Below are 26,805 nucleotides of genomic sequence, written 5' to 3' on the forward strand. Positions count from 1 at the left end.
AGTAGTTATATTCTTGTACATAGGGAGCAGTATTATAGTAGTTATATTCTTGTACATAGGAGCAGTATTATAGTAGTTATATTCTTGTACATAGGGGGCAGTATTATAGTAGTTATATTCTTGTACATAGGAGCAGTATTATAGTAGTTATATTCTTGTACATAGGGAGCAGTATTATAGTAGTTATATTCTTGTACATAGGGAGCAGTATTATAGTAGTTATATTCTTGTACATAGGAGCAGTATTATAGTAGTTATATTCTTGTACATAGGAAGCAGTATTATAGTAGTTATATTCTTGTACATAGGAGCAGTATTATAGTAGTTATATTCTTGTACATAGGAAGCAGTATTATAGTAGTTATATTCTTGTACATAGGAAGCAGTATTATAGTAGTTATATTCTTGTACATGGGGGGCAGTATTATAGTAGTTATATTCTTGTACATAGGGAGCAGTATTATAGTAGTTATATTCTTGTACATAGGGGCAGTATTATAGTAGTTATATTCTTGTACATAGGAGCAGTATTATAGTAGTTATATTCTTGTACATAGGAAGCAGTATTATAGTAGTTATATTCTTGTACATGGGGGGCAGTATTATAGTAGTTATATTCTTGTACATAGGAGCAGTATTATAGTAGTTATATTCCTGTACATAGGGGGCATATTAAAGTAGTTATATTCTTGTACATAGGGGCAGTATTATAGTAGTTATATTCCTGTACATGGGGAGCAGTATTATAGCAGTTATATTCTTGTACATAGGGAGCAGTATTATAGTAGTTATATTCTTGTACATAGGGACAGTATTATAGTAGTTATATTCTTGTACATAGGGAGCAGTATTATAGTAGTTATATTCTTGTACATAGGAGCAGTATTATAGTAGTTATACTCTTGTACATAGGAGCTGTATTATAGTAGTTATACTCTTGTACATAGGAGCAGTATTATAGTAGTTATATTCTTGTACATAGGGGCAGTATTATAGTAGTTATATTATTGTACATAGGGGCAGTATTATAGTAGTTATATTCCTGTACATGGGGGGCAGTATTATAGTAGTTATATTCTTGTACATAGGAGCAGTATTATAGTAGTTATATTCTTGTACATAGGAGCAGTATTATAGTAGTTATATTCTTGTACATAGGAGCAGTATTATAGTAGTTATATTCTTGTACATAGGGGGCAGTATTATAGTAGTTATATTCTTGTACATAGGGGCAGTATTATAGTAGTTATATTCTTGTACATAGGAGCAGTATTATAGTAGTTATATTCTTGTACATAGGAGCAGTATTATAGTAGTTATATTCTTGTACATAGGGGGCAGTATTATAGTAGTTATATTCTTGTACATAGGGGCAGTATTATAGTAGTTATATTCTTGTACATAGGAGCAGTATTATAGTAGTTATATTCCTGTACATGGGGGGCAGTATTATAGTAGTTATATTCTTGTACATAGGGGCAGTATTATAGTAGTTATATTCCTGTACATGGGGGGCAGTATTATAGTATATATATTCTTGTACATGGGGGGCAGTATTATAGTAGTTATATTCTTGTACATAGGAGTAGTATTATAGTAGTTATATACTTGTACATAGGGGGCAGTATTATAGTAGTTATATTCTTGTACATAGGAAGCAGTATTATAGTAGTTATATTCTTGTACATAGGGGCAGTATTATAGTAGTTATATTCTTGTACATAGGGGGCAGTATTATAGTAGTTATATTCTTGTACATAGGAGCAGTATTATAGTAGTTATATTCTTGTACATAGGGGCAGTATTATAGTAGTTATATTCTTGTACATAGGAGCAGTATTATAGTAGTTATATTCCTGTACATGGGGGGCAGTATTATAGTAGTTATATTCTTGTACATAGGGGCAGTATTATAGTAGTTATATTCCTGTACATGGGGGGCAGTATTATAGTATATATATTCTTGTACATAGGGGGCAGTATTATAGTAGTTATATTCTTGTACATAGGAGTAGTATTATAGTAGTTATATACTTGTACATAGGGGGCAGTATTATAGTAGTTATATTCTTGTACATAGGAAGCAGTATTATAGTAGTTATATTCTTGTACATAGGGGCAGTATTATAGTAGTTATATTCTTGTACATAGGGGGCAGTATTATAGTAGTTATATTCTTGTACATAGGGGCAGTATTATAGTAGTTATATTCTTGTACATAGGGGGCAGTATTATAGTAGTTATATTCTTGTATATAGGAGCAGTATTATAGTAGTTATATTCTTGTACATAGGGTGCAGTATTATAGTAGTTATATTCTTGTACATGGGGGGCAGTATTATAGTAGTTATATTCTTGTACATAGGGGGCAGTATTATAGTAAATATATTCTTGTATATAGGGGCAGTATTATAGTAGTTATATTCCTGTACATAGGAGCAGTATTATAGTAGTTATATTCTTGCACATAGGAGCAGTATTATAGTAGTTATATTCTTGTACATAGGAGCAGTATTATAGTAGTTATATTCTTGTACATAGGAGCAGTATAATAGTAGTTATATTCTTGGATATAGGGAGCAGTATTATAGTAGTTATATTCTTGTACATAGGAGCAGTATTATAGTAGTTATATTCCTGTACATGGGGGGCAGTATTATAGTAGTTATATTCTTGTACATAGGGGCAGTATTATAGTAGTTATATTCCTGTACATGGGGGGCAGTATTATAGTAGTTATATTCTTGTACATAGGAGCAGTATTATAGTAGTTATATTCTTGTACATAGGGAGCAGTATTATAGTAGTTATATTCCTGTACATGGGGGGCAGTATTATAGTAGTTATATTCTTGTACATAGGAGCAGTATTATAGGAGTTATATACTTGTACATAGGGGGCAGTATTATAGTAGTTATATTCTTGTACATAGGAAGCAGTATTATAGTAGTTATATTCTTGTACATAGGGGCAGTATTATAGTAGTTATATTCTTGTACATAGGGGGCAGTATTATAGTAGTTATATTCTTGTACATAGGAGCAGTATTATAGTAGTTATATTCTTGTACATAGGGGCAGTATTATAGTAGTTATATTCTTGTACATAGGGGGCAGTATTATAGTAGTTATATTCTTGTATATAGGAGCAGTATTATAGTAGTTATATTCTTGTACATAGGGTGCAGTATTATAGTAGTTATATTCTTGTACATGGGGGGCAGTATTATAGTAGTTATATTCTTGTACATAGGGGGCAGTATTATAGTAAATATATTCTTGTATATAGGGGCAGTATTATAGTAGTTATATTCCTGTACATAGGAGCAGTATTATAGTAGTTATATTCTTGCACATAGGAGCAGTATTATAGTAGTTATATTCTTGTACATAGGAGCAGTATTATAGTAGTTATATTCTTGTACATAGGAGCAGTATAATAGTAGTTATATTCTTGGATATAGGGAGCAGTATTATAGTAGTTATATTCTTGTACATAGGAGCAGTATTATAGTAGTTATATTCTTGTACATAGAGGCAATATTATAGTAGTTATATTCTTGCACATAGGGGGCAGTATTATAGTAGTTATATTCTTGTATACAGGGGCAGTATTATAGTAGTTATAATCTTGTATATAGGGGCAGTATTATAGTAGTTATATTCTTGTACATAGGGAGCAGTATTATAGTAGTTATATTCTTGTACATAGGAGCAGTATTATAGTAGTTATATTCTTTTACATAGGGAGCAGTATTATAGTAGTTATATTCTTGTACATAGAGGCAGTATTATAGTAGTTATATTCTTGGACATAGGAGCAGTATTATAGTAGTTATATTCTTGTACATAGGGGCAGTATTATAGTAGTTATATTCTTGTACATAGGGTGCAGTATTATAGTAGTTATATTCTTGTACATGGGGGGCAGTATTATAGTAGTTATATTCTTGTACATAGGGGGCAGTATTATAGTAGTTATATTCTTGTACATAGGGGGCAGTATTATAGTAAATATATTCTTGTATATAGGGGCAGTATTATAGTAGTTATATTCCTGTACATAGGAGCAGTATTATAGTAGTTATATTCTTGCACATAGGAGCAGTATTATAGTAGTTATATTCTTGTACATAGGAGCAGTATAATAGTAGTTATATTCTTGGATATAGGGGGCAGTATTATAGTAGTTATATTCTTGTACATAGCAGCAGTATTATAGTAGTTATATTCTTGTACATAGAGGCAGTATTATAGTAGTTATATTCTTGTACATAGAGGCAGTATTATAGTAGTTATATTCTTGTACATAGGAGCAGTATTATAGTAGTTATATTCTTGTACATAGGAGCAGTATTATAGTAGTTATATTCTTGTACATAGGGGCAGTATTATAGTAGTTATATTCTTGTACATAGGAGCAGTATTATAGTAGTTATATTCTTGTACATAGGAGCAGTATTATAGTAGTTATATTCTTGTACATAGGGGGCAGTATTATAGTAGTTATATTCTTGTACATAGGAGCAGTATTATAGTAGTTATATTCTTGTACATAGGGAGCAGTATTATAGTAGTTATATTCTTGTACATAGGGAGCAGTATTATAGTAGTTATATTCTTGTACATAGGAGCAGTATTATAGTAGTTATATTCTTGTACATAGGAAGCAGTATTATAGTAGTTATATTCTTGTACATAGGAGCAGTATTATAGTAGTTATATTCTTGTACATAGGAAGCAGTATTATAGTAGTTATATTCTTGTACATAGGAAGCAGTATTATAGTAGTTATATTCTTGTACATGGGGGGCAGTATTATAGTAGTTATATTCTTGTACATAGGGAGCAGTATTATAGTAGTTATATTCTTGTACATAGGGGCAGTATTATAGTAGTTATATTCTTGTACATAGGAGCAGTATTATAGTAGTTATATTCTTGTACATAGGAAGCAGTATTATAGTAGTTATATTCTTGTACATGGGGGGCAGTATTATAGTAGTTATATTCTTGTACATAGGAGCAGTATTATAGTAGTTATATTCCTGTACATAGGGGGCATATTAAAGTAGTTATATTCTTGTACATAGGGGCAGTATTATAGTAGTTATATTCCTGTACATGGGGAGCAGTATTATAGCAGTTATATTCTTGTACATAGGGAGCAGTATTATAGTAGTTATATTCTTGTACATAGGGACAGTATTATAGTAGTTATATTCTTGTACATAGGGAGCAGTATTATAGTAGTTATATTCTTGTACATAGGAGCAGTATTATAGTAGTTATACTCTTGTACATAGGAGCTGTATTATAGTAGTTATACTCTTGTACATAGGAGCAGTATTATAGTAGTTATATTCTTGTACATAGGGGCAGTATTATAGTAGTTATATTATTGTACATAGGGGCAGTATTATAGTAGTTATATTCCTGTACATGGGGGGCAGTATTATAGTAGTTATATTCTTGTACATAGGAGCAGTATTATAGTAGTTATATTCTTGTACATAGGAGCAGTATTATAGTAGTTATATTCTTGTACATAGGAGCAGTATTATAGTAGTTATATTCTTGTACATAGGGGGCAGTATTATAGTAGTTATATTCTTGTACATAGGGGCAGTATTATAGTAGTTATATTCTTGTACATAGGAGCAGTATTATAGTAGTTATATTCTTGTACATAGGAGCAGTATTATAGTAGTTATATTCTTGTACATAGGGGGCAGTATTATAGTAGTTATATTCTTGTACATAGGGGCAGTATTATAGTAGTTATATTCTTGTACATAGGAGCAGTATTATAGTAGTTATATTCCTGTACATGGGGGGCAGTATTATAGTAGTTATATTCTTGTACATAGGGGCAGTATTATAGTAGTTATATTCCTGTACATGGGGGGCAGTATTATAGTATATATATTCTTGTACATGGGGGGCAGTATTATAGTAGTTATATTCTTGTACATAGGAGTAGTATTATAGTAGTTATATACTTGTACATAGGGGGCAGTATTATAGTAGTTATATTCTTGTACATAGGAAGCAGTATTATAGTAGTTATATTCTTGTACATAGGGGCAGTATTATAGTAGTTATATTCTTGTACATAGGGGGCAGTATTATAGTAGTTATATTCTTGTACATAGGAGCAGTATTATAGTAGTTATATTCTTGTACATAGGGGCAGTATTATAGTAGTTATATTCTTGTACATAGGAGCAGTATTATAGTAGTTATATTCCTGTACATGGGGGGCAGTATTATAGTAGTTATATTCTTGTACATAGGGGCAGTATTATAGTAGTTATATTCCTGTACATGGGGGGCAGTATTATAGTATATATATTCTTGTACATAGGGGGCAGTATTATAGTAGTTATATTCTTGTACATAGGAGTAGTATTATAGTAGTTATATACTTGTACATAGGGGGCAGTATTATAGTAGTTATATTCTTGTACATAGGAAGCAGTATTATAGTAGTTATATTCTTGTACATAGGGGCAGTATTATAGTAGTTATATTCTTGTACATAGGGGGCAGTATTATAGTAGTTATATTCTTGTACATAGGGGCAGTATTATAGTAGTTATATTCTTGTACATAGGGGGCAGTATTATAGTAGTTATATTCTTGTATATAGGAGCAGTATTATAGTAGTTATATTCTTGTACATAGGGTGCAGTATTATAGTAGTTATATTCTTGTACATGGGGGGCAGTATTATAGTAGTTATATTCTTGTACATAGGGGGCAGTATTATAGTAAATATATTCTTGTATATAGGGGCAGTATTATAGTAGTTATATTCCTGTACATAGGAGCAGTATTATAGTAGTTATATTCTTGCACATAGGAGCAGTATTATAGTAGTTATATTCTTGTACATAGGAGCAGTATTATAGTAGTTATATTCTTGTACATAGGAGCAGTATAATAGTAGTTATATTCTTGGATATAGGGAGCAGTATTATAGTAGTTATATTCTTGTACATAGGAGCAGTATTATAGTAGTTATATTCCTATACATGGGGGGCAGTATTATAGTAGTTATATTCTTGTACATAGGGGCAGTATTATAGTAGTTATATTCCTGTACATGGGGGGCAGTATTATAGTAGTTATATTCTTGTACATAGGAGTAGTATTATAGGAGTTATATACTTGTACATAGGGGGCAGTATTATAGTAGTTATATTCTTGTACATAGGAAGCAGTATTATAGTAGTTATATTCTTGTACATAGGGGCAGTATTATAGTAGTTATATTCTTGTACATAGGGGGCAGTATTATAGTAGTTATATTCTTGTACATAGGAGCAGTATTATAGTAGTTATATTCTTGTACATAGGGGCAGTATTATAGTAGTTATATTCTTGTACATAGGGGGCAGTATTATAGTAGTTATATTCTTGTATATAGGAGCAGTATTATAGTAGTTATATTCTTGTACATAGGGTGCAGTATTATAGTAGTTATATTCTTGTACATGGGGGGCAGTATTATAGTAGTTATATTCTTGTACATAGGGGGCAGTATTATAGTAAATATATTCTTGTATATAGGGGCAGTATTATAGTAGTTATATTCCTGTACATAGGAGCAGTATTATAGTAGTTATATTCTTGCACATAGGAGCAGTATTATAGTAGTTATATTCTTGTACATAGGAGCAGTATTATAGTAGTTATATTCTTGTACATAGGAGCAGTATAATAGTAGTTATATTCTTGGATATAGGGAGCAGTATTATAGTAGTTATATTCTTGTACATAGGAGCAGTATTATAGTAGTTATATTCTTGTACATAGAGGCAATATTATAGTAGTTATATTCTTGCACATAGGGGGCAGTATTATAGTAGTTATATTCTTGTATACAGGGGCAGTATTATAGTAGTTATAATCTTGTATATAGGGGCAGTATTATAGTAGTTATATTCTTGTACATAGGGAGCAGTATTATAGTAGTTATATTCTTGTACATAGGAGCAGTATTATAGTAGTTATATTCTTGTACATAGGGAGCAGTATTATAGTAGTTATATTCTTGTACATAGAGGCAGTATTATAGTAGTTATATTCTTGGACATAGGAGCAGTATTATAGTAGTTATATTCTTGTACATAGGGGCAGTATTATAGTAGTTATATTCTTGTACATAGGGTGCAGTATTATAGTAGTTATATTCTTGTACATGGGGGGCAGTATTATAGTAGTTATATTCTTGTACATAGGGGGCAGTATTATAGTAGTTATATTCTTGTACATAGGGGGCAGTATTATAGTAAATATATTCTTGTATATAGGGGCAGTATTATAGTAGTTATATTCCTGTACATAGGAGCAGTATTATAGTAGTTATATTCTTGCACATAGGAGCAGTATTATAGTAGTTATATTCTTGTACATAGGAGCAGTATAATAGTAGTTATATTCTTGGATATAGGGGGCAGTATTATAGTAGTTATATTCTTGTACATAGCAGCAGTATTATAGTAGTTATATTCTTGTACATAGAGGCAGTATTATAGTAGTTATATTCTTGTACATAGAGGCAGTATTATAGTAGTTATATTCTTGTACATAGGAGCAGTATTATAGTAGTTATATTCTTGTACATAGGAGCAGTATTATAGTAGTTATATTCTTGTACATAGGGGCAGTATTATAGTAGTTATATTCTTGTACATAGGAGCAGTATTATAGTAGTTATATTCTTGTACATAGGAGCAGTATTATAGTAGTTATATTCTTGTACATAGGGAGCAGTATTATAGTAGTTATATTCTTGTACATAGGAGCAGTATTATAGTAGTTATATTCTTGTACATAGGGGGCAGTATTATAGTAGTTATATTCTTGTACATAGGGTGCAGTATTATAGTAGTTATATTCTTGTACATAGGGGCAGTATTATAGTAGTTATAATCTTGTACATAGGGGCAGTATTATAGTAGTTATATTCTTGTACATAGGAGCAGTATTATAGTAGTTATATTCTTGTACATAGGAGCAGTATTATAGTAGTTATATTCTTGTACATAGGGGCAGTATTATAGTAGTTATATTCTTGTACATAGGAGCAGTATTATAGTAGTTATATTCTTGTACATAGGGGGCAGTATTATAGTAGTTATATTCTTGTACATATGGGGCAGTATTATAGTAGTTATATTCTTGTACATAGGGGCAGTATTATAGCAGTTCTACTCTTGTACATAGGAGCAGTATTATAGTAGTTATATTCTTGTACATAGGAGCAGTATTATAGTAGTTATATTCTTGTACATGGGAGCAGTATTATAGTAGTTATAATCTTGTATATAGGGGCAGTATTATAGTAGTTATATTCTTGTACATAGGAGCAGTATTATAGTAGTTATATTCTTGTACATAGGGGGCAGTATTATAGTAGTTATATTCTTGTACATATGGGGCAGTATTATAGTAGTTATATTCTTGTACATAGGGGCAGTATTATAGCAGTTCTACTCTTGTACATAGGAGCAGTATTATAGTAGTTATATTCTTGTACATAGGAGCAGTATTATAGTAGTTATATTCTTGTACATGGGAGCAGTATTATAGTAGTTATAATCTTGTATATAGGGGCAGTATTATAGTAGTTATATTCTTGTACATAGGAGCAGTATTATAGTAGTTATATTCTTGTACATAGGGGGCAGTATTATAGTAGTTATATTCTTGTACATGGGGGGCAGTATTATAGTAGTTATATTCTTGTACATAGGAGCAGTATTATAGTAGTTATATTCTTGTACATAGGAGCAGTATTATAGTAGTTATATTCTTGTACATAGGGGGCAGTATTATAGTAGTTATATTCTTGTACATAGGGGGCAGTATTATAGTAGTTATATTCTTGTACATAGGAGCAGTATTATAGTAGTTATATTCTTGTACATAGGGAGCAGTATTATAGCAGTTCTATTCTTGTACATAGGGGCAGTATTATAGTAGTTATATTCTTGTACATAGGGGGCAGTATTATAGTAGTTATATTCTTGTACATAGGGAGCAGTATTATAGTAGTTATATTCTTGTACATAGGAGCAGTATTATAGTAGTTATATTCTTGTACATAGGAGGCAGTATTATAGTAGTTATATTCTTGTACATAGGGGGCAGTATTATAGTAGTTATATTCTTGTACACAGGGGCAGTATTATAGTAGTTATATTCTTGTACATAGGGAGCAGTATTATAGTAGTTATATTCCTGTACATAGGGGGCAGTATTATAGTAGTTATATTCTTGTACATAGGGCAGTATTATAGTAGTTATATTCCTGTACATGGGGGGCAGTATTATAGTAGTTATATTCTTGTACATAGGGGGCAGTATTATAGTAGTTATATTCTTGTACATAGGGAGCAGTATTATAGTAGTTATATTCTTGTACATAGCAGCAGTATTATAGTAGTTATATTCTTGTACATAGGAGGCAGTATTATAGTAGTTATATTCTTGTACATATGGGGCAGTATTATAGTAGTTATATTCTTGTACATAGGGGCAGTATTATAGTAGTTATATTCTTGTACATAGGGAGCAGTATTATAGTAGTTATATTCCTGTACATAGGGGGCAGTATTATAGTAGTTATATTCTTGTACATAGGAGCAGTATTATAGTAGTTATATTCTTGTACATGGGGGGCAGTATTATAGTAGTTATATTCTTGTACATAGGGAGCAGTATTATAGTAGTTATATTCCTGTACATAGGGGGCAGTATTATAGTAGTTATATTTTTGTACATAGGAGCAGTAGTATAGTAGTTATATTCTTGGACATAGGGGGCAGTATTATAGTAGTTATATTCTTGTATATAGGAGCAGCATTATAGTAGTTATATTCTTGTACATAGGAGCAGCATTATAGTAGTTATATTCTTGTACATAGGAGCAGTATTATAGTAGTTATATTCTTGTACATAGGAGCAGTATTATAGTAGTTGTATTCTTGTACATAGGAGCAGTATTATAGTAGTTATATTCTTGTACATAGGAGCAGTATTATAGTAGTTATATTCTTGTACATAGGAGCAGTAGTATAGTAGTTGTATTCTTGTACATAGGAGCAGTATTATAGTAGTTATATTCTTGTACATAGGAGCAGTATTATAGTAGTTATATTCTTGTACATAGGAGCAGTATTATAGTAGTTGTATTCTTGTACATAGGAGCAGTATTATAGTAGTTGTATTCTTGTACATAGGAGCAGTAGTATAGTAGTTATATTCTTGTACATAGGAGCAGTAGTATAGTAGTTATATTCTTATACATAGGAGCAGCATTATAGTAGTTATATTCTTGTACATAGGAGCAGTATTATAGTAGTTATATTCTTGTACATAGGAGCAGTATTATAGTAGTTGTATTCTTGTACATAGGAGCAGTATTATAGTAGTTATATTCTTGTACATAGGAGCAGTAGTATAGTAGTTATATTCTTGTACATAGGAAGCAGTATTATAGTAGTTTAATACTGCCCTCTATGTACAAGAATATAACTACTATAATACTGCTTCCTATGTACAAGAATATAACTACTATACTACTGCCCCTATGTACAAGAATAGAACTACTATAATACTGCCCCCTATGTACAAGAATATAACTACTATAATACTGCCCCTATGTACAAGAATATAACTACTATAATACTGCCCCCTATGTACAAGAATATAACTACTATAATACTGCCCTCTATGTACAAGAATATTAGTAGTTATATTCTTGTACATAGGGGGCAGTATTATAGTAGTTATATTCTTGTACATAGGAGCAGTATTATAGTAGTTATATTCCTGTACATGGGGGGCAGTATTATAGTAGATATATTCTTGTACATAGGAGCAGTATTATAGTAGTTATATTCTTGTACATAGGGGCAGTATTATAGTAGTTATATTCTTGTACATAGGAGCAGTATTATAGTAGTTATATTCCTGTACATGGGGGGCAGTATTATAGTAGATATATTCTTGTACATAGGTGCAGTATTATAGTAGTTATATTCTTGTACATAGGATCAGTATTATAGTAGTTATATTCTTGTATATAGAGGCAGTATTATAGTAGTTATATTCTTGTACATAGGTGCAGTATTATAGTAGTTATATTCTTGTACATAGGGAGCAGTATTATAGTAGTTATATTCTTGTACATAGGGAGCAGTATTATAGTAGTTATATTCTTGTACATAGGAGCAGTATTATAGTAGTTATATTCTTGTACATAGGGAGCAGTATTATAGTAGTTATATTCTTGTACATAGGGGGCAGTATTATAGTAGTTATATTCTTGTACATAGGGGCAGTATTATAGTAGTTATATTCTTGTACATAGGGGCAGTATTATAGTAGTTATATTCTTGTACATAGGAGCAGTATTATAGTAGTTATATTCTTGTACATAGGAGCAGTATTATAGTAGTTATATTCTTGTACATAGGAAGCAGTATTATAGTAGTTATATTCTTGTACATGGGGGGCAGTATTATAGTAGTTATATTCTTGTACATAGGAGCAGTATTATAGTAGTTATATTCCTGTACATGGGGGGCAGTATTAAAGTAGTTATATTCTTGTACATAGGGGCAGTATTATAGTAGTTATATTCCTGTACATGGAGAGCAGTATTATAGCAGTTATATTCCTGTATATAGGAGGCAGTATTATAGTAGTTATATTCTTGTACATAGGGAGCAGTATTATAGTAGTTATATTCTTGTACATAGGGGCAGTATTATAGTAGTTATATTCTTGTACATAGGGGCAGTATTATAGTAGTTATACTCTTGTACATAGGAGCAGTATTATAGTAGTTATATTCTTGTACATAGGGAGCAGTATTATAGTAGTTATATTCTTGTATATAGGGGCAGTATTATAATAGTTATATTCTTGTACATAGGGGGCAGTATTATAGTAGTTATATTCTTGTACATAGGGGCAGTATTATAGTAGTTATATTCTTGTACATAGGGGCAGTATTATAGTAGTTATATTCTTGTACATAGGGGCAGTATTATAGTAGTTATATTCCTGTACATAGGAAGCAGTATTATAGTAGTTATATTCTTGTACATGGGGGGCAGTATTATAGTAGTTATATTCTTGTACATAGGAGCAGTATTATAGTAGTTATATTCCTGTACATGGGGGGCAGTATTAAAGTAGTTATATTCTTGTACATAGGGGCAGTATTATAGTAGTTATATTCCTGTACATGGGGAGCAGTATTATAGCAGTTATATTCCTGTATATAGGAGGCAGTATTATAGTAGTTATATTCTTGTACATAGGGAGCAGTATTATAGTAGTTATATTCTTGTACATAGGGGCAGTATTATAGTAGTTATATTCTTGTACATAGGGGCAGTATTATAGTAGTTATACTCTTGTACATAGGAGCAGTATTATAGTAGTTATATTCTTGTACATAGGGGCAGTATTAAAGTAGTTATATTCTTGTACATAGGGGCAGTATTATAGTAGTTATATTCCTGTACATGGGGGGCAGTATTATAGTAGTTATATTCTTGTACATAGGAGCAGTATTATAGTAGTTATATTCTTGTACATAGGAGCAGTATTATAGTAGTTATATTCTTGTACATAGGAGCAGTATTATAGTAGTTATATTCTTGTACATAGGAGCAGTATTATAGTAGTTATATTCTTGTACATAGGGGGCAGTATTATAGTAGTTATATTCTTGTACATAGGGGCAGTATTATAGTAGTTATATTCTTGTACATAGGAGCAGTATTATAGTAGTTATATTCTTGTACATAGGGGGCAGTATTATAGTAGTTATATTCTTGTACATAGGGGGCAGTATTATAGTAGTTATATTCTTGTACATAGGGGCAGTATTATAGTAGTTATATTCTTGTACATAGGAAGCAGTATTATAGTAGTTATATTCTTGTACATAGGAGCAGTATTATAGTAGTTATATTCTTGTACATAGGAGTAGTATTATAGTAGTTATATTCTTGTACATAGGGGGCAGTATTATAGTAGTTATATTCCTGTACATGGGGGGCAGTATTATAGTAGTTATATTCTTGTACATAGGGGCAGTATTATAGTAGTTATATTCCTGTACATGGGGGGCAGTATTATAGTAGTTATATTCTCGTACATAGGGGCAGTATAATAGTAGTTATATTCTTGTACATAGGAGGCAGTATTATAGTAGTTATATTCCTGTACATGGGGGGCAGTATTATAGTAGTTATATTCTTGTACATAGGGGCAGTATTATAGTAGTTATATTCCTGTACATGGGGGGCAGTATTATAGTAGTTATATTCTCGTACATAGGGGCAGTATTATAGTAGTTATATTCTTGTACATAGGAGCAGTATTATAGTAGTTATATTCTTGTACATAGGAGCAGTATTATAGTAGTTATATTCTTGTACATAGGAGTAGTATTATAGTAGTTATATTCTTGTACATAGGGGGCAGTATTATAGTAGTTATATTCTTGTACATAGGAAGCAGTATTATAGTAGTTATATTCTTGTACATAGGAGCAGTATTATAGTAGTTATATTCTTGTACATAGGAGCAGTATTATAGTAGTTATATTCTTGTACATAGGGGGCAGTATTATAGTAGTTATATTCTTGTACATAGGAAGCAGTATTATAGTAGTTATATTCTTGTACATAGGAGCAGTATTATAGTAGTTATATTCTTGTACATAGGAGCAGTATTATAGTAGTTATATTCTTGTACATAGGGGTAGTATTATAGTAGTTATATTCTTGTACATAGGAGTAGTATTATAGTAGTTATATTCTTGTACATAGGAGCAGTATTATAGTAGTTATATTCTTGTACATAGGGGTAGTATTATAGTAGTTATATTCTTGTACATAGGAGCAGTATTATAGTAGTTATATTCTTGTACATAGGGGTAGTATTATAGTAGTTATATTCTTGTACATAGGAGCAGTATTATAGTAGTTATATTCTTGTACATAGGGGTAGTATTATAGTAGTTATATTCTTGTACATAGGAGTAGTATTATAGTAGTTATATTCTTGTACATAGGAAGCAGTATTATAGTAGTTATATTCTTGTACATAGGAAGCAGTATTATAGTAGTTATATTCTTGTACATAGGAGCAGTATTATAGTAGTTATATTCTTGTACATAGGAGCAGTATTATAGTAGTTATATTCTTGTACATAGGGGTAGTATTATAGTAGTTATATTCTTGTACATAGGAGCAGTATTATAGTAGTTATATTCTTGTACATAGGGGTAGTATTATAGTAGTTATATTCTTGTACATAGGAGCAGTATTATAGTAGTTATATTCTTGTACATAGGGGTAGTATTATAGTAGTTATATTCTTGTACATAGGAGTAGTATTATAGTAGTTATATTCTTGTACATAGGAAGCAGTATTATAGTAGTTATATTCTTGTACATAGGAAGCAGTATTATAGTAGTTATATTCTTGTACATAGGAGCAGTATTATAGTAGTTATATTCTTGTACATAGGAGCAGTATTATAGTAGTTATATTCTTGTACATAGGGGTAGTATTATAGTAGTTATATTCTTGTACATAGGAGCAGTATTATAGTAGTTATATTCTTGTACATAGGGGTAGTATTATAGTAGTTATATTCTTGTACATAGGAAGCAGTATTATAGTAGTTATAGTCTTGTACATAGGAGCAGTATTATAGTAGTTATATTCTTGTACATAGGGGGCAGTATTATAGTAGTTATATTCTTGTACATAGGAGCAGTATTATAGTAGTTATATTCTTGTACATAGGAGCAGTATTATAGTAGTTATATTCTTGTACATAGGGGCAGTATTATAGTAGTTATATTCTTGTACATAGGAGCAGTATTATAGTAGTTATATTCTTGTACATAGGAGCAGTATTATAGTAGTTATATTCTTGTACATAGGAGCAGTATTATAGTAGTTATATTCTTGTACATAGGGGCAGTATTATAGTAGTTATATTCCTGTACATAGGGGGCAGTATTATAGTAGTTATATTCCTGTACATAGGGGGCAGTTCTACATTTCTTCATGCTGTGTATTTCTTACCTTCCATTTGGCTTTAGCAAAGTTTTTCTCGATCTGGGCGCAGACTCCGTCTTTGATGTTTTTGTCTGATGCCGCGTTCCCTGAAATCCTGTAATAGAGGGGGGGATTTTTAGCGGTCGCTCTCGGAGTTGACCCCTTTATGTGGGTCAGAGCTCGGGGTTAATACTCCCCAGATATAAGATGGTGAATGATGAGTGACGTGAGTTTAGGACGGGTCTAGCATCGCTCAGGACACATGTGGCCGAGGACGCGCTTCACTTCTGGGTTGGAGGTTCGCTGCATTTTATCGTTTACCTGTGCTCAATCTATTTTAGAATCTTTTGCTCTCCTCCATGCTGCACCCTGCAGCTCAGCTCTTTTCGGTCACAGCTTTATTCAGCAGATGTAGAGGTCATCATCGGATTTTAATTTTTCACAGTTGTTCTAAAATGAGATTGCGACGGCTCCACTCAGTGCCGTCGGGTCACATCGGGATCCACTGGTGGGTGTCACTGTGGGGGGCTGCACAAATAAGTGGCGTCTCCCTCTGCCTGGCGCCCTCTGTCACTGTGGAAAGGGGACGTTTGACGGATCTTTGTAACAAGCAGTGACCCAGTAATGGATATCGGAGCAATCACTGTCAGCTCTGTGGATCCAGGTCGCGTGGTAATGAGAGCATTTGCCGCATGGACCCGAGCGAGTCCGTGCGATGCGGCGTCGCCCACGCGGTGCCGGCGTCTGGGTTTTACCTCTTGTGCACAGAACACCAACATGATGGAAATGCTGGAGACGATCAGGACATGGGGATGAGTGAGGACTATGGAGGGACAGAGGTGACACGTCACCATTCGTGGCTGATGGCGTCGGCCGCTGTCGCCCGCTGGTCCTGCTCCACCTCCATCAGACGGGTCACCAGGTCTTTGGCTGCAGACAATGAAGCGTTAAAGTTTCGATATGGCAGAATATTTGTGCAATCCTCCAATACATTGTAACAATCGGTCTGTTAACCCCTACAGGTGTGAGAGTGTGATACATTGTAACAATCAGTCTGTTAACCCCTACAGGTGTGAGTGTGTGATACATTGTAACAATCGGTCTGTTAACCCCTACAGGTGTGAGTGTGTGATACATTGTAACAATCGGTCTGTTAACCCCTACAGGTGTGTGTGTGTGTGATACATTGTAACAATCGGTCTGTTAACCCCTACAGGTGTGAGTGTGATACATTGTAACAATCGGTCTGTTAACCCCTACAGGTGTGAGTGTGATACATTGTAACAATCGGTCTGTTAACCCCTACAGGTGTGAGTGTGATACATTGTAACAATCGGTCTGTTAACCCCTACAGGTGTGAGTGTGATACATTGTAACAATCGGTCTGTTAACCCCTACAGGTGTGAGTGTGATACATTGTAACAATCGGTCTGTTAACCCCTACAGGTGTGAGTGTGATACATTGTAACAATCGGTCTGTTAACCCCTACAGGTGTGTGTGTGATACATTGTAACAATCGGTCTGTTAAACCCTACAGGTGTGAGTGTGATACATTGTAACAATCGGTCTGTTAACCCCTACAGGTGTGAGTGTGATACATTGTAACAATCGGTCTGTTAACCCCTACAGGTGTGAGTGTGATACATTGTAACAATCGGTCTGTTAACCCCTACAGGTGTGTGTGTGATACATTGTAACAATCGGTCTGTTAACCCCTACAGGTGTGTGTGTGATACATTGTAACAATCGGTCTGTTAAACCCTACAGGTGTGAGTGTGATACATTGTAACAATCGGTCTGTTAACCCCTACAGGTGTGTGTGTGATACATTGTAACAATCGGTCTGTTAACCCCTACAGGTGTGAGTGTGATACATTGTAACAATCGGTCTGTTAACCCCTACAGGTGTGAGTGTGATACATTGTAACAATCGGTCTGTTAACCCCTACAGGTGTGTGTGTGATACATTGTAACAATCGGTCTGTTAAACCCTACAGGTGTGAGTGTGATACATTGTAACAATCGGTCTGTTAACCCCTACAGGTGTGAGTGTGATACATTGTAACAATCGGTCTGTTAACCCCTACAGGTGTGAGTGTGATACATTGTAACAATCGGTCTGTTAACCCCTACAGGTGTGTGTGTGATACATTGTAACAATCGGTCTGTTAACCCCTACAGGTGTGTGTGTGATACATTGTAACAATCGGTCTGTTAACCCCTACAGGTGTGTGTGTGATACATTGTAACAATCGGTCTGTTAAACCCTACAGGTGTGAGTGTGATACATTGTAACAATCGGTCTGTTAACCCCTACAGGTGTGAGTGTGATACATTGTAACAAACCCATCATCTGCACAAACAGGACTAGAACGTGTGGGAGCGTTCAGCGTACGGCGGTGATCGTGCCGTCGTGACATGGAGCGCGGCGGCGCCCACCTGCAGGGGAGATGTCATCCCAGTACGGCGAATCAAACTCGTAGTCCCCGTGCAAAATCTTCCGGAACAAGTTCTTGTCGTGGTTTTCATAGTCCTCATCCTCCATCTCGTCGTAGAATGGGGGGTTCCCAGAGAGACTAAGGGAGAGTAGACATCAGCCCCTGGTACGCGGCCCCCTCCACTATGACGTCCCACCCCCGCCACTCACAGTATGTACATGATGACTCCGATCGCCCAGCAGTCAACAGGTCGTCCATATCGCTGTCGGGCAACCACCTCGGGCGCTGTAAGACATGATGTAAGAGGCGGGTTAGGTCCGGGGACGGGCGGGGGTCGCCGGGCTCCACCATGGACGCTGATGATTCATGAGCCACTCACCCAGATATTCGGGGGTCCCACACGGCTCTTTGATCAGACTAGTCTCCACTTTGGCCAAATGGAAGTCGCTGATAACGATCTTCGAATTCTTCATACGATTAAAATACAACAAATTCTCCAACTAGAAGAAACAAATCAGGAAAGTGATCATCTGGAGATGCCAAGACCCCTGCACTTAGTCTGTGTGTCAACCCCCGCAACGTCCACCCCGTCACACCCGGAAACCCCTGCCCCAGTCACAGCTCACAGCCTCCACCTTGGTCATACAACCCCCGTCCTTGTCACACCCCACAACCTCCAGCTCGGTCACACCCCACAACCTCCAGCTCGGGTCACACCCCACAACCTCCAGCTCGGGTCACACCCCACAACCTCCAGCTCGGGTCACACCCCACAACCTCCAGCTCGGGTCACACCCCACAACCTCCAGCTCGGGTCACACCCCACAACCTCCAGCTCGGGTCACACCCCACAACCTCCAGCTCAGGTCACACCCCACAACCTCCAGCTCGGGTCACACCCCACAACCTCCAGCTCGGGTCACACCCCACAACCTCCAGCTCGGGTCACACCCCACAACCTCCAGCTCGGGTCACACCCCACAACCTCCAGCTCAGTCACACCCCACAACCTCCAGCTCGGGTCACACCCCACAACCTCCAGCTCGGGTCACACCCCACAACCTCCAGCTCGGTCACACCCCACAACCTCCAGCTCGGGTCACACCCCACAACCTCCAGCTCGGGTCACACCCCACAACCTCCAGCTCGGGTCACACCCCACAACCTCCAGCTCAGTCACACCCCACAACCTCCAGCTCGGGTCACACCCCACAACCTCCAGCTCGGTCACACCCCACAACCTCCAGCTCGGTCACACCCCACAACCTCCAGCTCAGTCACACCCCACAACCTCCAGCTCAGTCACACCCCACAACCTCCAGCTCAGTCACACCCCACAACCTCCAGCTCGGGTCACACCCCACAACCTCCAGCTCGGTCACACCCCACAACCTCCAGCTCGGTCACACCCCACAACCTCCAGCTCGGGTCACACCCCACAACCTCCAGCTCGGGTCACACCCCACAACCTCCAGCTCGGGTCACACCCCACAACCTCCAGCTCAGTCATACCCCACAACCTCCAGCTCGGGTCACACCCCACAACCTCCAGCTCGGGTCACACCCCACAACCTCCAGCTCGGTCACACCCCACAACCTCCAGCTCAGTCACACCCCACAACCTCCAGCTCAGTCACACCCCACAACCTCCAGCTCAGTCACACCCCACAACCTCCAGCTCAGTCACACCCCACAACCTCCAGCTCGGGTCACACCCCACAACCTCCAGCTCGGTCACACCCCACAACCTCCAGCTCGGTCACACCCCACAACCTCCAGCTCGGGTCACACCCCACAACCTCCAGCTCGGTCACACCCCACAACCTCCAGCTCGGTCACACCCCACAACCTCCAGCTCGGGTCACACCCCACAACCTCCAGCTCGGTCACACCCCACAACCTCCAGCTCGGGTCACACCCGGCCCTTCACCTTCAGGTTCCTGTGCACAATACAGAGTGAGTGTAGATATGCCACCGCCTCCAGGACCTGCCGGATGACGTTACTGGTGTCCTTCTCCGAGTAATAACCCTGGTCCAAGATCCAGTCAAAGACTTCACGTCCTGATGCCCTGAGGAAGGAACGGATGAGAAAATTTGAAGCAGAACTCAGCGTCTCAGCTGAATGGTGGAAAATGTTTACATTTCTTTTAAGGAGAATTCAGGAATGATTATAATAAAGAAGGTGTCATGGAGAACATTAAAATGCTTACAGAGATGAGAGAGAAGAGCTTGCACTCTCCTCTGTGCAGCTGACCCCCTGCTTTGGAATTAGGTAACCATAAATACTCCAAGGGTTAAAGAGATGGAAGGCCCTGCTGCTCTAGGAATGTGGATTACATTTACGGTCGAGATAAGCGAAACTTAAAGATCTGGGATCCTTTGTCTGCTTACTAGAAAAGTAAAAAGGGAGGTTTGCATGAACTGCGTCGATCTAATAGATATGAAAATCATATTTTCGGAAACGTGACGAATGCAAAAGGAGTCAGTGGACTCTGAAATGCGTAGACTAGAAACCTACATTTTTATTGATACTAATGGTTTGTCGAGACTCCAGAGAGCGCAGAAACCACTTCCTTTCCCAACACCTATCGATATCGAGCTCATGCGACTCTCCGAAGCAAAGATATAGTCCATTTAGGGAATCTCATAATTTTTCTGAAACTGAAAAGTCAAACCCTGTAGGAGCCATTAAGGGGCGGCGTGTGGGTGGACCTTAGGAGCTAATAAAAGGCAAATGCCAACATTTGGGCGTCATCAGATCAGTAGATGGAGGCACAGTTTACTGTAGGTGCTGTCCGTTTTTCTGGAGCGCCTTCCTCCATAAACCTGAAGCCATTGCTGTAACGATAGGTCTAGTAAGTTTTCTTGGTTTATCCTTTTTATTTTATGTAACTGTATACACTGTATTGTTTTGTTCCCTTTGTAAAATCTTTTGTATATTTCTTATAAACACTGCCTAACGTTCTGGATTAAATATAAAATGTAATAGTTCTGTTCCTTTTGTTCTGTAAACTGCGCCCGAAGCCAAACGCTACCAGAACCAGAACCAGGCGTCCAGTCAGCCGGCATTAAACAGGACTGGTGGTGGCAGATAATAATAATCTTTCTTGGGTCATCGTGAAGTTATCAGTGATTGTACGGGGGTGTATACATATACTCCATGTGTTGGAATCTGGAGGTGTATATACCATACACTCACTGTAAGTTTTCCAATAACTGGTCTGTTAATGCAAACAGCCTGCGACCTCGTACATTAATCGCCAGCCAATCGTGTAATTGTGCGGACGACAGTGATCAGCAGAGATCTGTTCGCTCAGAGATCGCAGCGGGTGCTTCTGCGGGACCTTCCCGGCCTGCGATAATCCTGACATTAGGACTTCTCACAGGAATGGGCCGGGGATCTCCAGTTGGGACCGGGAAGGTGGGGGGAGGTATCCAGGACAGGGCCGGGATTTCCAGTGCTGACTCTTCACCTGCTGCTTATGAGACCCCTAATTATCTATAAAGCCCCTGACTGCGGCGCTCATTAGGGGCTTCCGTATTACGGGGGGCCGTGGCTGTCGGGGAGATTTCTGCTTCCGGCGTTTTTCCTTCTCATCTTCTAAAATCAAAAATCTTCAGATTTGATATTCAGCTGCAGTTTACACAGAGGAGAGAGCGGCACAAAGCTCCGCAGCAGGCCGCAGCACCGGAATATTCATCAAGAGCTGCAGAGCATCAACCCTGCACCAGAGCTCTGCAGAGCATCAACCCTGCACCAGAGCCCCGCACCAGAGCCCCGCAGAGCATCAACCCTGCACCAGAGCCCCGCACCAGAGCATCAACCCTGCACCAGAGCTCTGCAGAGCATCAACCCTGCACCAGAGCTCTGCAGAGCATCAACCCTGCACCAGAGCTCTGCAGAGCATCAACCCTGCACCAGAGCTCTGCAGAGCATCAACCCTGCACCAGAGCTCTGCAGAGCATCAACCCTGCACCAGAGCCCCGCACCAGAGCATCAACCCTGCACCAGAGCCCCGCAGAGCATCAACCCTGCACCAGAGCTCTGCGCCAGAGCGCCGCAGAGCATCAACCCTGCACCAGAGCTCTGCGCCAGAGCCCCGCAGAGCATCAACCCTGCACCTGACCTCTGCACCAGAGCCCCGCAGAGCATCAACCCTGCATCTGACCTCTGCACCAGAGCCCCGCAGAGCATCAACCCTGCACCAGAGACCCGCAGAGCATCAACCCAGCACCAGACCCCTGCACCAGAGCCCCGCAGAGCATCAACCCTGCACCAGACCTCTGCACCAGAGCCCCGCAGAGCATCAACCCTGCACCAGACCTCTGCACCAGAGCCCGGCAGAGCATCAACCCTGCACCAGAGCTCTACAGCAGAGCCCCGCAGAGCATCAACTCTGCACCAGAGCACCGCAGACCATCAACCCTGCACCAGAGCTCTGCAGAGCATCAACCCTGCACCAGAGCCCCACAGAGCATCAACCCTGCACCAGAGCTCTGCACCAGAGCCCCGCAGACCATCAACCCTGCACCAGAACTCTGCACCAGAGCCCCGCAGAGCATCAACCCTGCACCAGACCTCTGCACCAGAGCCCCGCAGAGCATCAACCCTGCACCAGACCTCTGCACCAGAGCCCCGCAGAGCATCAACCCTGCACCAGAGCTCTGCACCAGTGCCCCACAGAGCATCAACCCTGCACCAGAGCCCCGCAGAGCATCAACCCTGCACCAGAGCTCTGCACCAGAGCCCCGCAGAGCATCAACCCTGCACCAGACCTCTGCACCAGAGCCCCGCAGAGCATCAACCCTGCACCAGACCTCTGAACCAGAGCCGCGCAGAGCATCATTCCTAAGCCACAACACTGCAGATTCTTTGGTTCAGGGTTCACATTCAGAGCACAGTCCTAAACCAGAGCTGCGCAGAGCACTGACATGAAGTCACAGAGCGTAACTGCAGAGACTTGCTGAGATCCACGTGATAACTATATATTATGTGACTTGTGGTCCGGATTGCTGACTCTTCTGCTCATCATTGCGTTGCCGGAGATAGGCCTGCGGTGTGGGTCTCTCACCACCAGGTGTCACCACTGCTCTACGTGGCCCCTACCAGTGACTGGCAGCAGCGGCTCCTTGGAGCTGTGTGCAGACTGCAATGCGCCTGGTGCAGCAGAGGCAGAGCTGTGCCCGCTGCTACAGTCGCAGCAGGTGATGAGCGCCACGTGGGCAATATTCCCCTCCGGCCGCTGAATTTAATCTGCTTTATGAGACCGAAGACGTCTTCAGAGCGGATTGTCAGTTCTTGTGATCAGTAATATCTGCAGCTCGGATTAATTAAGGGGGTCTCTATTCAGCGGAGTCCTCACGACGTCCGGCGGTCGGAGGATTGGCTTTTTATAGCGATGTAATTACTGTAATAAGTCACTGGACTCGGCAGAACTGGCAGAGGAGCGGCGGCTGCGGGGGGCCGGAAAATATGGAGGCAATTACAGGCCGAGGCCTGAGCGAGGACCGGACGTCTCTGCAGATCCACAGCACACAGACGTAAGGAAGCAGTGATCAACCGGGATCCGGCCCGCAGCCCGGGGTGGCTGATAACAGGGAGAACAGCTCGTGTTCACCTGCTCAGGTGATGAAGAAAACAAACTGCAGGTGTATTTCTCTTTATTTGGCCGTGGGACGACATATAGGTGATGGGCGCAGGAACTACAGGTCACAGGAGGACACTGGGCGAAGGACTCCATCAAACACTCCGGCTCAGCAGCACCGTCCATTAGGGTCTAAGGTAGTCTGAAATCTACATTATGTGCCATTGTCAGGCTGCGGCCCTCCATGCTTTACACTGCAGCTATTCAGATCAGCCAAGCGGAGCAAGAAGTCTGTACATGGAGATGTGATAAATGACAGCCAAGACACAAGAACGGCAAGCAACTGAACCAGCAGAGAAAGAGGAAAGACTATCAAGGAACCTGCTGCACAAAGAGTGATGGGAGGGGCGCCCGACGTGGACAGGGGCGCCAGTAAGGAGAGGGGCGCCAGTAAGGAGAGGGGCGCCCGACGTGGACAGGGGCGCCAGTAAGGAGAGGGGCGCCAGTAAGGAGAGGGGCGCCCGACGTGGACAGGGGCGCCAGTAAGGAGAGGGGCGCCCGACGTGGACAGGGGCGCCAGTAAGGAGAGGGGCGCCCGACGTGGACAGGGGCACCAGTAAGGAGAGGGGCGTCCGACGTGGACAGGGGCGCCAGTAAGGAGAGGAGCGCCCGACGTGGACAGGGGCGCCAGTAAGGAGAGGGGCGCCCGACGTGGACAGGGGCACCAGTAAGGAGAGGAGCGCCCGACGTGGACAGGGGCGCCAGTAAGGAGAGGGGCGCCCGACGTGGACAGGGGCGCCAGTAAGGAGAGGGGCGTCCGACGTGGACAGGGGCGCCAGTAAGGAGAGGAGCGCCCGACGTGGACAGGGGCGCCAGTAAGGAGAGGAGCGCCCGACGTGGACAGGGGCGCCAGTAAGGAGAGGGGCGCCCGACGTGGACAGGGGCACCAGTAAGGAGAGGGGCGCCAGTAAGGAGAGGGGCGCCCGACGTGGACAAAGGCGCCAGTAAGGAGAGGGGCGCCCGACGTGGACAGAGGCGCCAGTAAGGAGAGGGGCGCCAGTAAGGAGAGGGGCGCCCGACGTGGACAGGGGCGCCAGTAAGGAGAGGGGCGCCCGACGTGGACAGGGGCGCCAGTAAGGAGAGGGGCGCCCGACGTGGACAGGGGCCCCAGTAAGGAGAGGGGCGCCCGACGTGGACAAGGGCGCCAGTAAGGAGAGGGGCGCCCGACGTGGACAGGGGCGCCAGTAAGGAGAGGGGCGCCCGACGTGGACAGGGGCACCAGTAAGGAGAGGGGCGCTAGACGTGGACAGGGGCGCCCGAAGTGGACAGAGGCGCCAGTAAGGAGAGGGGCGCCAGTAAGGAGAGGGGCGCCCGACGTGGACAGGGGCGCCAGTAAGGAGAGGGGCGCCAGTAAGGAGAGGGGCGCCCGACGTGGACAGGGGCGCCAGTAAGGAGAGGGGCGCCCGACGTGGACAGGGGCGCCAGTAAGGAGAGGGGCGCCCGACGTGGACAGGGGCGCCAGTAAGGAGAGGGGCGCCAGTAAGGAGATGGGCGCCCGACGTGGACAGGGGCGCCAGTAAGGAGTGGGGCGCCCGATGTGGACAGGGGAGCCAGTAAGGAGAGGGGCGCCCGACGTGGACAGGGGCGCCAGTAAGGAGAGGGGCGCCCGATGTGGACAGGGGCGCCAGTAAGGAGAGGGGCGCCAGTAAGGAGAGGGGCGCCCGTAAGGAGAGCGGCGCCCGACTTGGACAGGGGCGCCAGTAAGGAGAGGGGCGCCCGACGTGGACAGGGGCGCCCCTAAGGAGAGGGGCGCCCGACTTGGACAGGGGCGCCAGTAAGGAGAGGGGTGCCCGACGTGGACAGGGTCGCCAGTAAGGAGAGGGACGCCCGACGTGGACAGAGGCGCCAGTAAGGAGAGGGGCGCCGGACGTGGACAGGGGCGCCAGTAAGGAGAGGGGCGCCAGTAAGGAGAGGGGTGCCAGTAAGGAGAGGGGCGCCCGACGTGGACAGGGGTGCCAGTAAGGAGAGGGGCGCCAGACGTGGACAGGGGAGCCAGTAAGGAGAGGGGCGCCCGACGTGGACAGGGGCGCCAGTAAGGAGAGGGGCGCCCGACGTGGACAGGGGCACCAATAAGTAGAGGGGCGCCAGTAAGGAGAGGGGCGCCCGACGTGGACAGGGGCGCCAGTAAGGAGAGGGGCGCCAGACGTGGACAGGGGCGCCAGACGTGGACAGGGGCGCCAGTAAGGAGAGGGGCGCCCGACGTGGACAGGGGCGCCAGTAAGGAGAGGGGCGCCCGACGTGGACAGGGGCGCCAGTAAGGAGAGGGGCGCCCGACGTGAACAGTCGCGCCAGTAAGGAGAGGGGCGCCCAACGTGGACAGGGGCGCCAGTAAGGAGAGGGGCGCCCGACGTGGACAGAGGCGCCAGTAAGGAGAGGGGCGCCCGACGTGGACAGAGGCGCCAGTAAGGAGAGGGGCGCCCGACGTGGACAGAGGCGCCAGTAAGGAGAGGGGCGCCCGACGTGGACAGGGGCACCAATAAGTAGAGGGGCGCCAGTAAGGAGAGGGGCGCCCGACGTGGACAGGGGCGCCAGTAAGGAGAGGGGCGCCAGACGTGGACAGGGGCGCCAGACGTGGACAGGGGCGCCAGTAAGGAGAGGGGCGCCTGACGTGGAC

The 26,805-nt window shown here is 41.2% G+C and overlaps 1 protein-coding gene across 1 annotated transcript in view; it reads right to left on the reverse strand.

Annotated features, from left to right (window-relative positions):
* CAMKV (CaM kinase like vesicle associated) overlaps positions 1 to 26,805 on the reverse strand; it is a 197,531-nt gene that overhangs the window by 68,356 nt on the left and 102,370 nt on the right. The window contains exons 5-10 of the mRNA XM_073645184.1: positions 20,477 to 20,615; positions 18,926 to 19,046; positions 18,756 to 18,831; positions 18,548 to 18,684; positions 16,959 to 17,037; positions 16,135 to 16,222 (exon numbers count right to left, since the gene is read on the reverse strand). Of these exons, the coding sequence (XP_073501285.1) occupies positions 16,135 to 16,222; positions 16,959 to 17,037; positions 18,548 to 18,684; positions 18,756 to 18,831; positions 18,926 to 19,046; positions 20,477 to 20,615 (640 nt within the window). The remainder of the gene's footprint in view (positions 1 to 16,134; positions 16,223 to 16,958; positions 17,038 to 18,547; positions 18,685 to 18,755; positions 18,832 to 18,925; positions 19,047 to 20,476; positions 20,616 to 26,805) is intronic.

This window comes from Phyllobates terribilis, unplaced genomic scaffold (assembly GCF_046119375.1).
Source record: "Phyllobates terribilis strain yellow unplaced genomic scaffold, ASM4611937v1 Scaffold_8__6_contigs__length_399053987, whole genome shotgun sequence".
NCBI classification, from domain to species: domain Eukaryota; kingdom Metazoa; phylum Chordata; class Amphibia; order Anura; family Dendrobatidae; genus Phyllobates; species Phyllobates terribilis.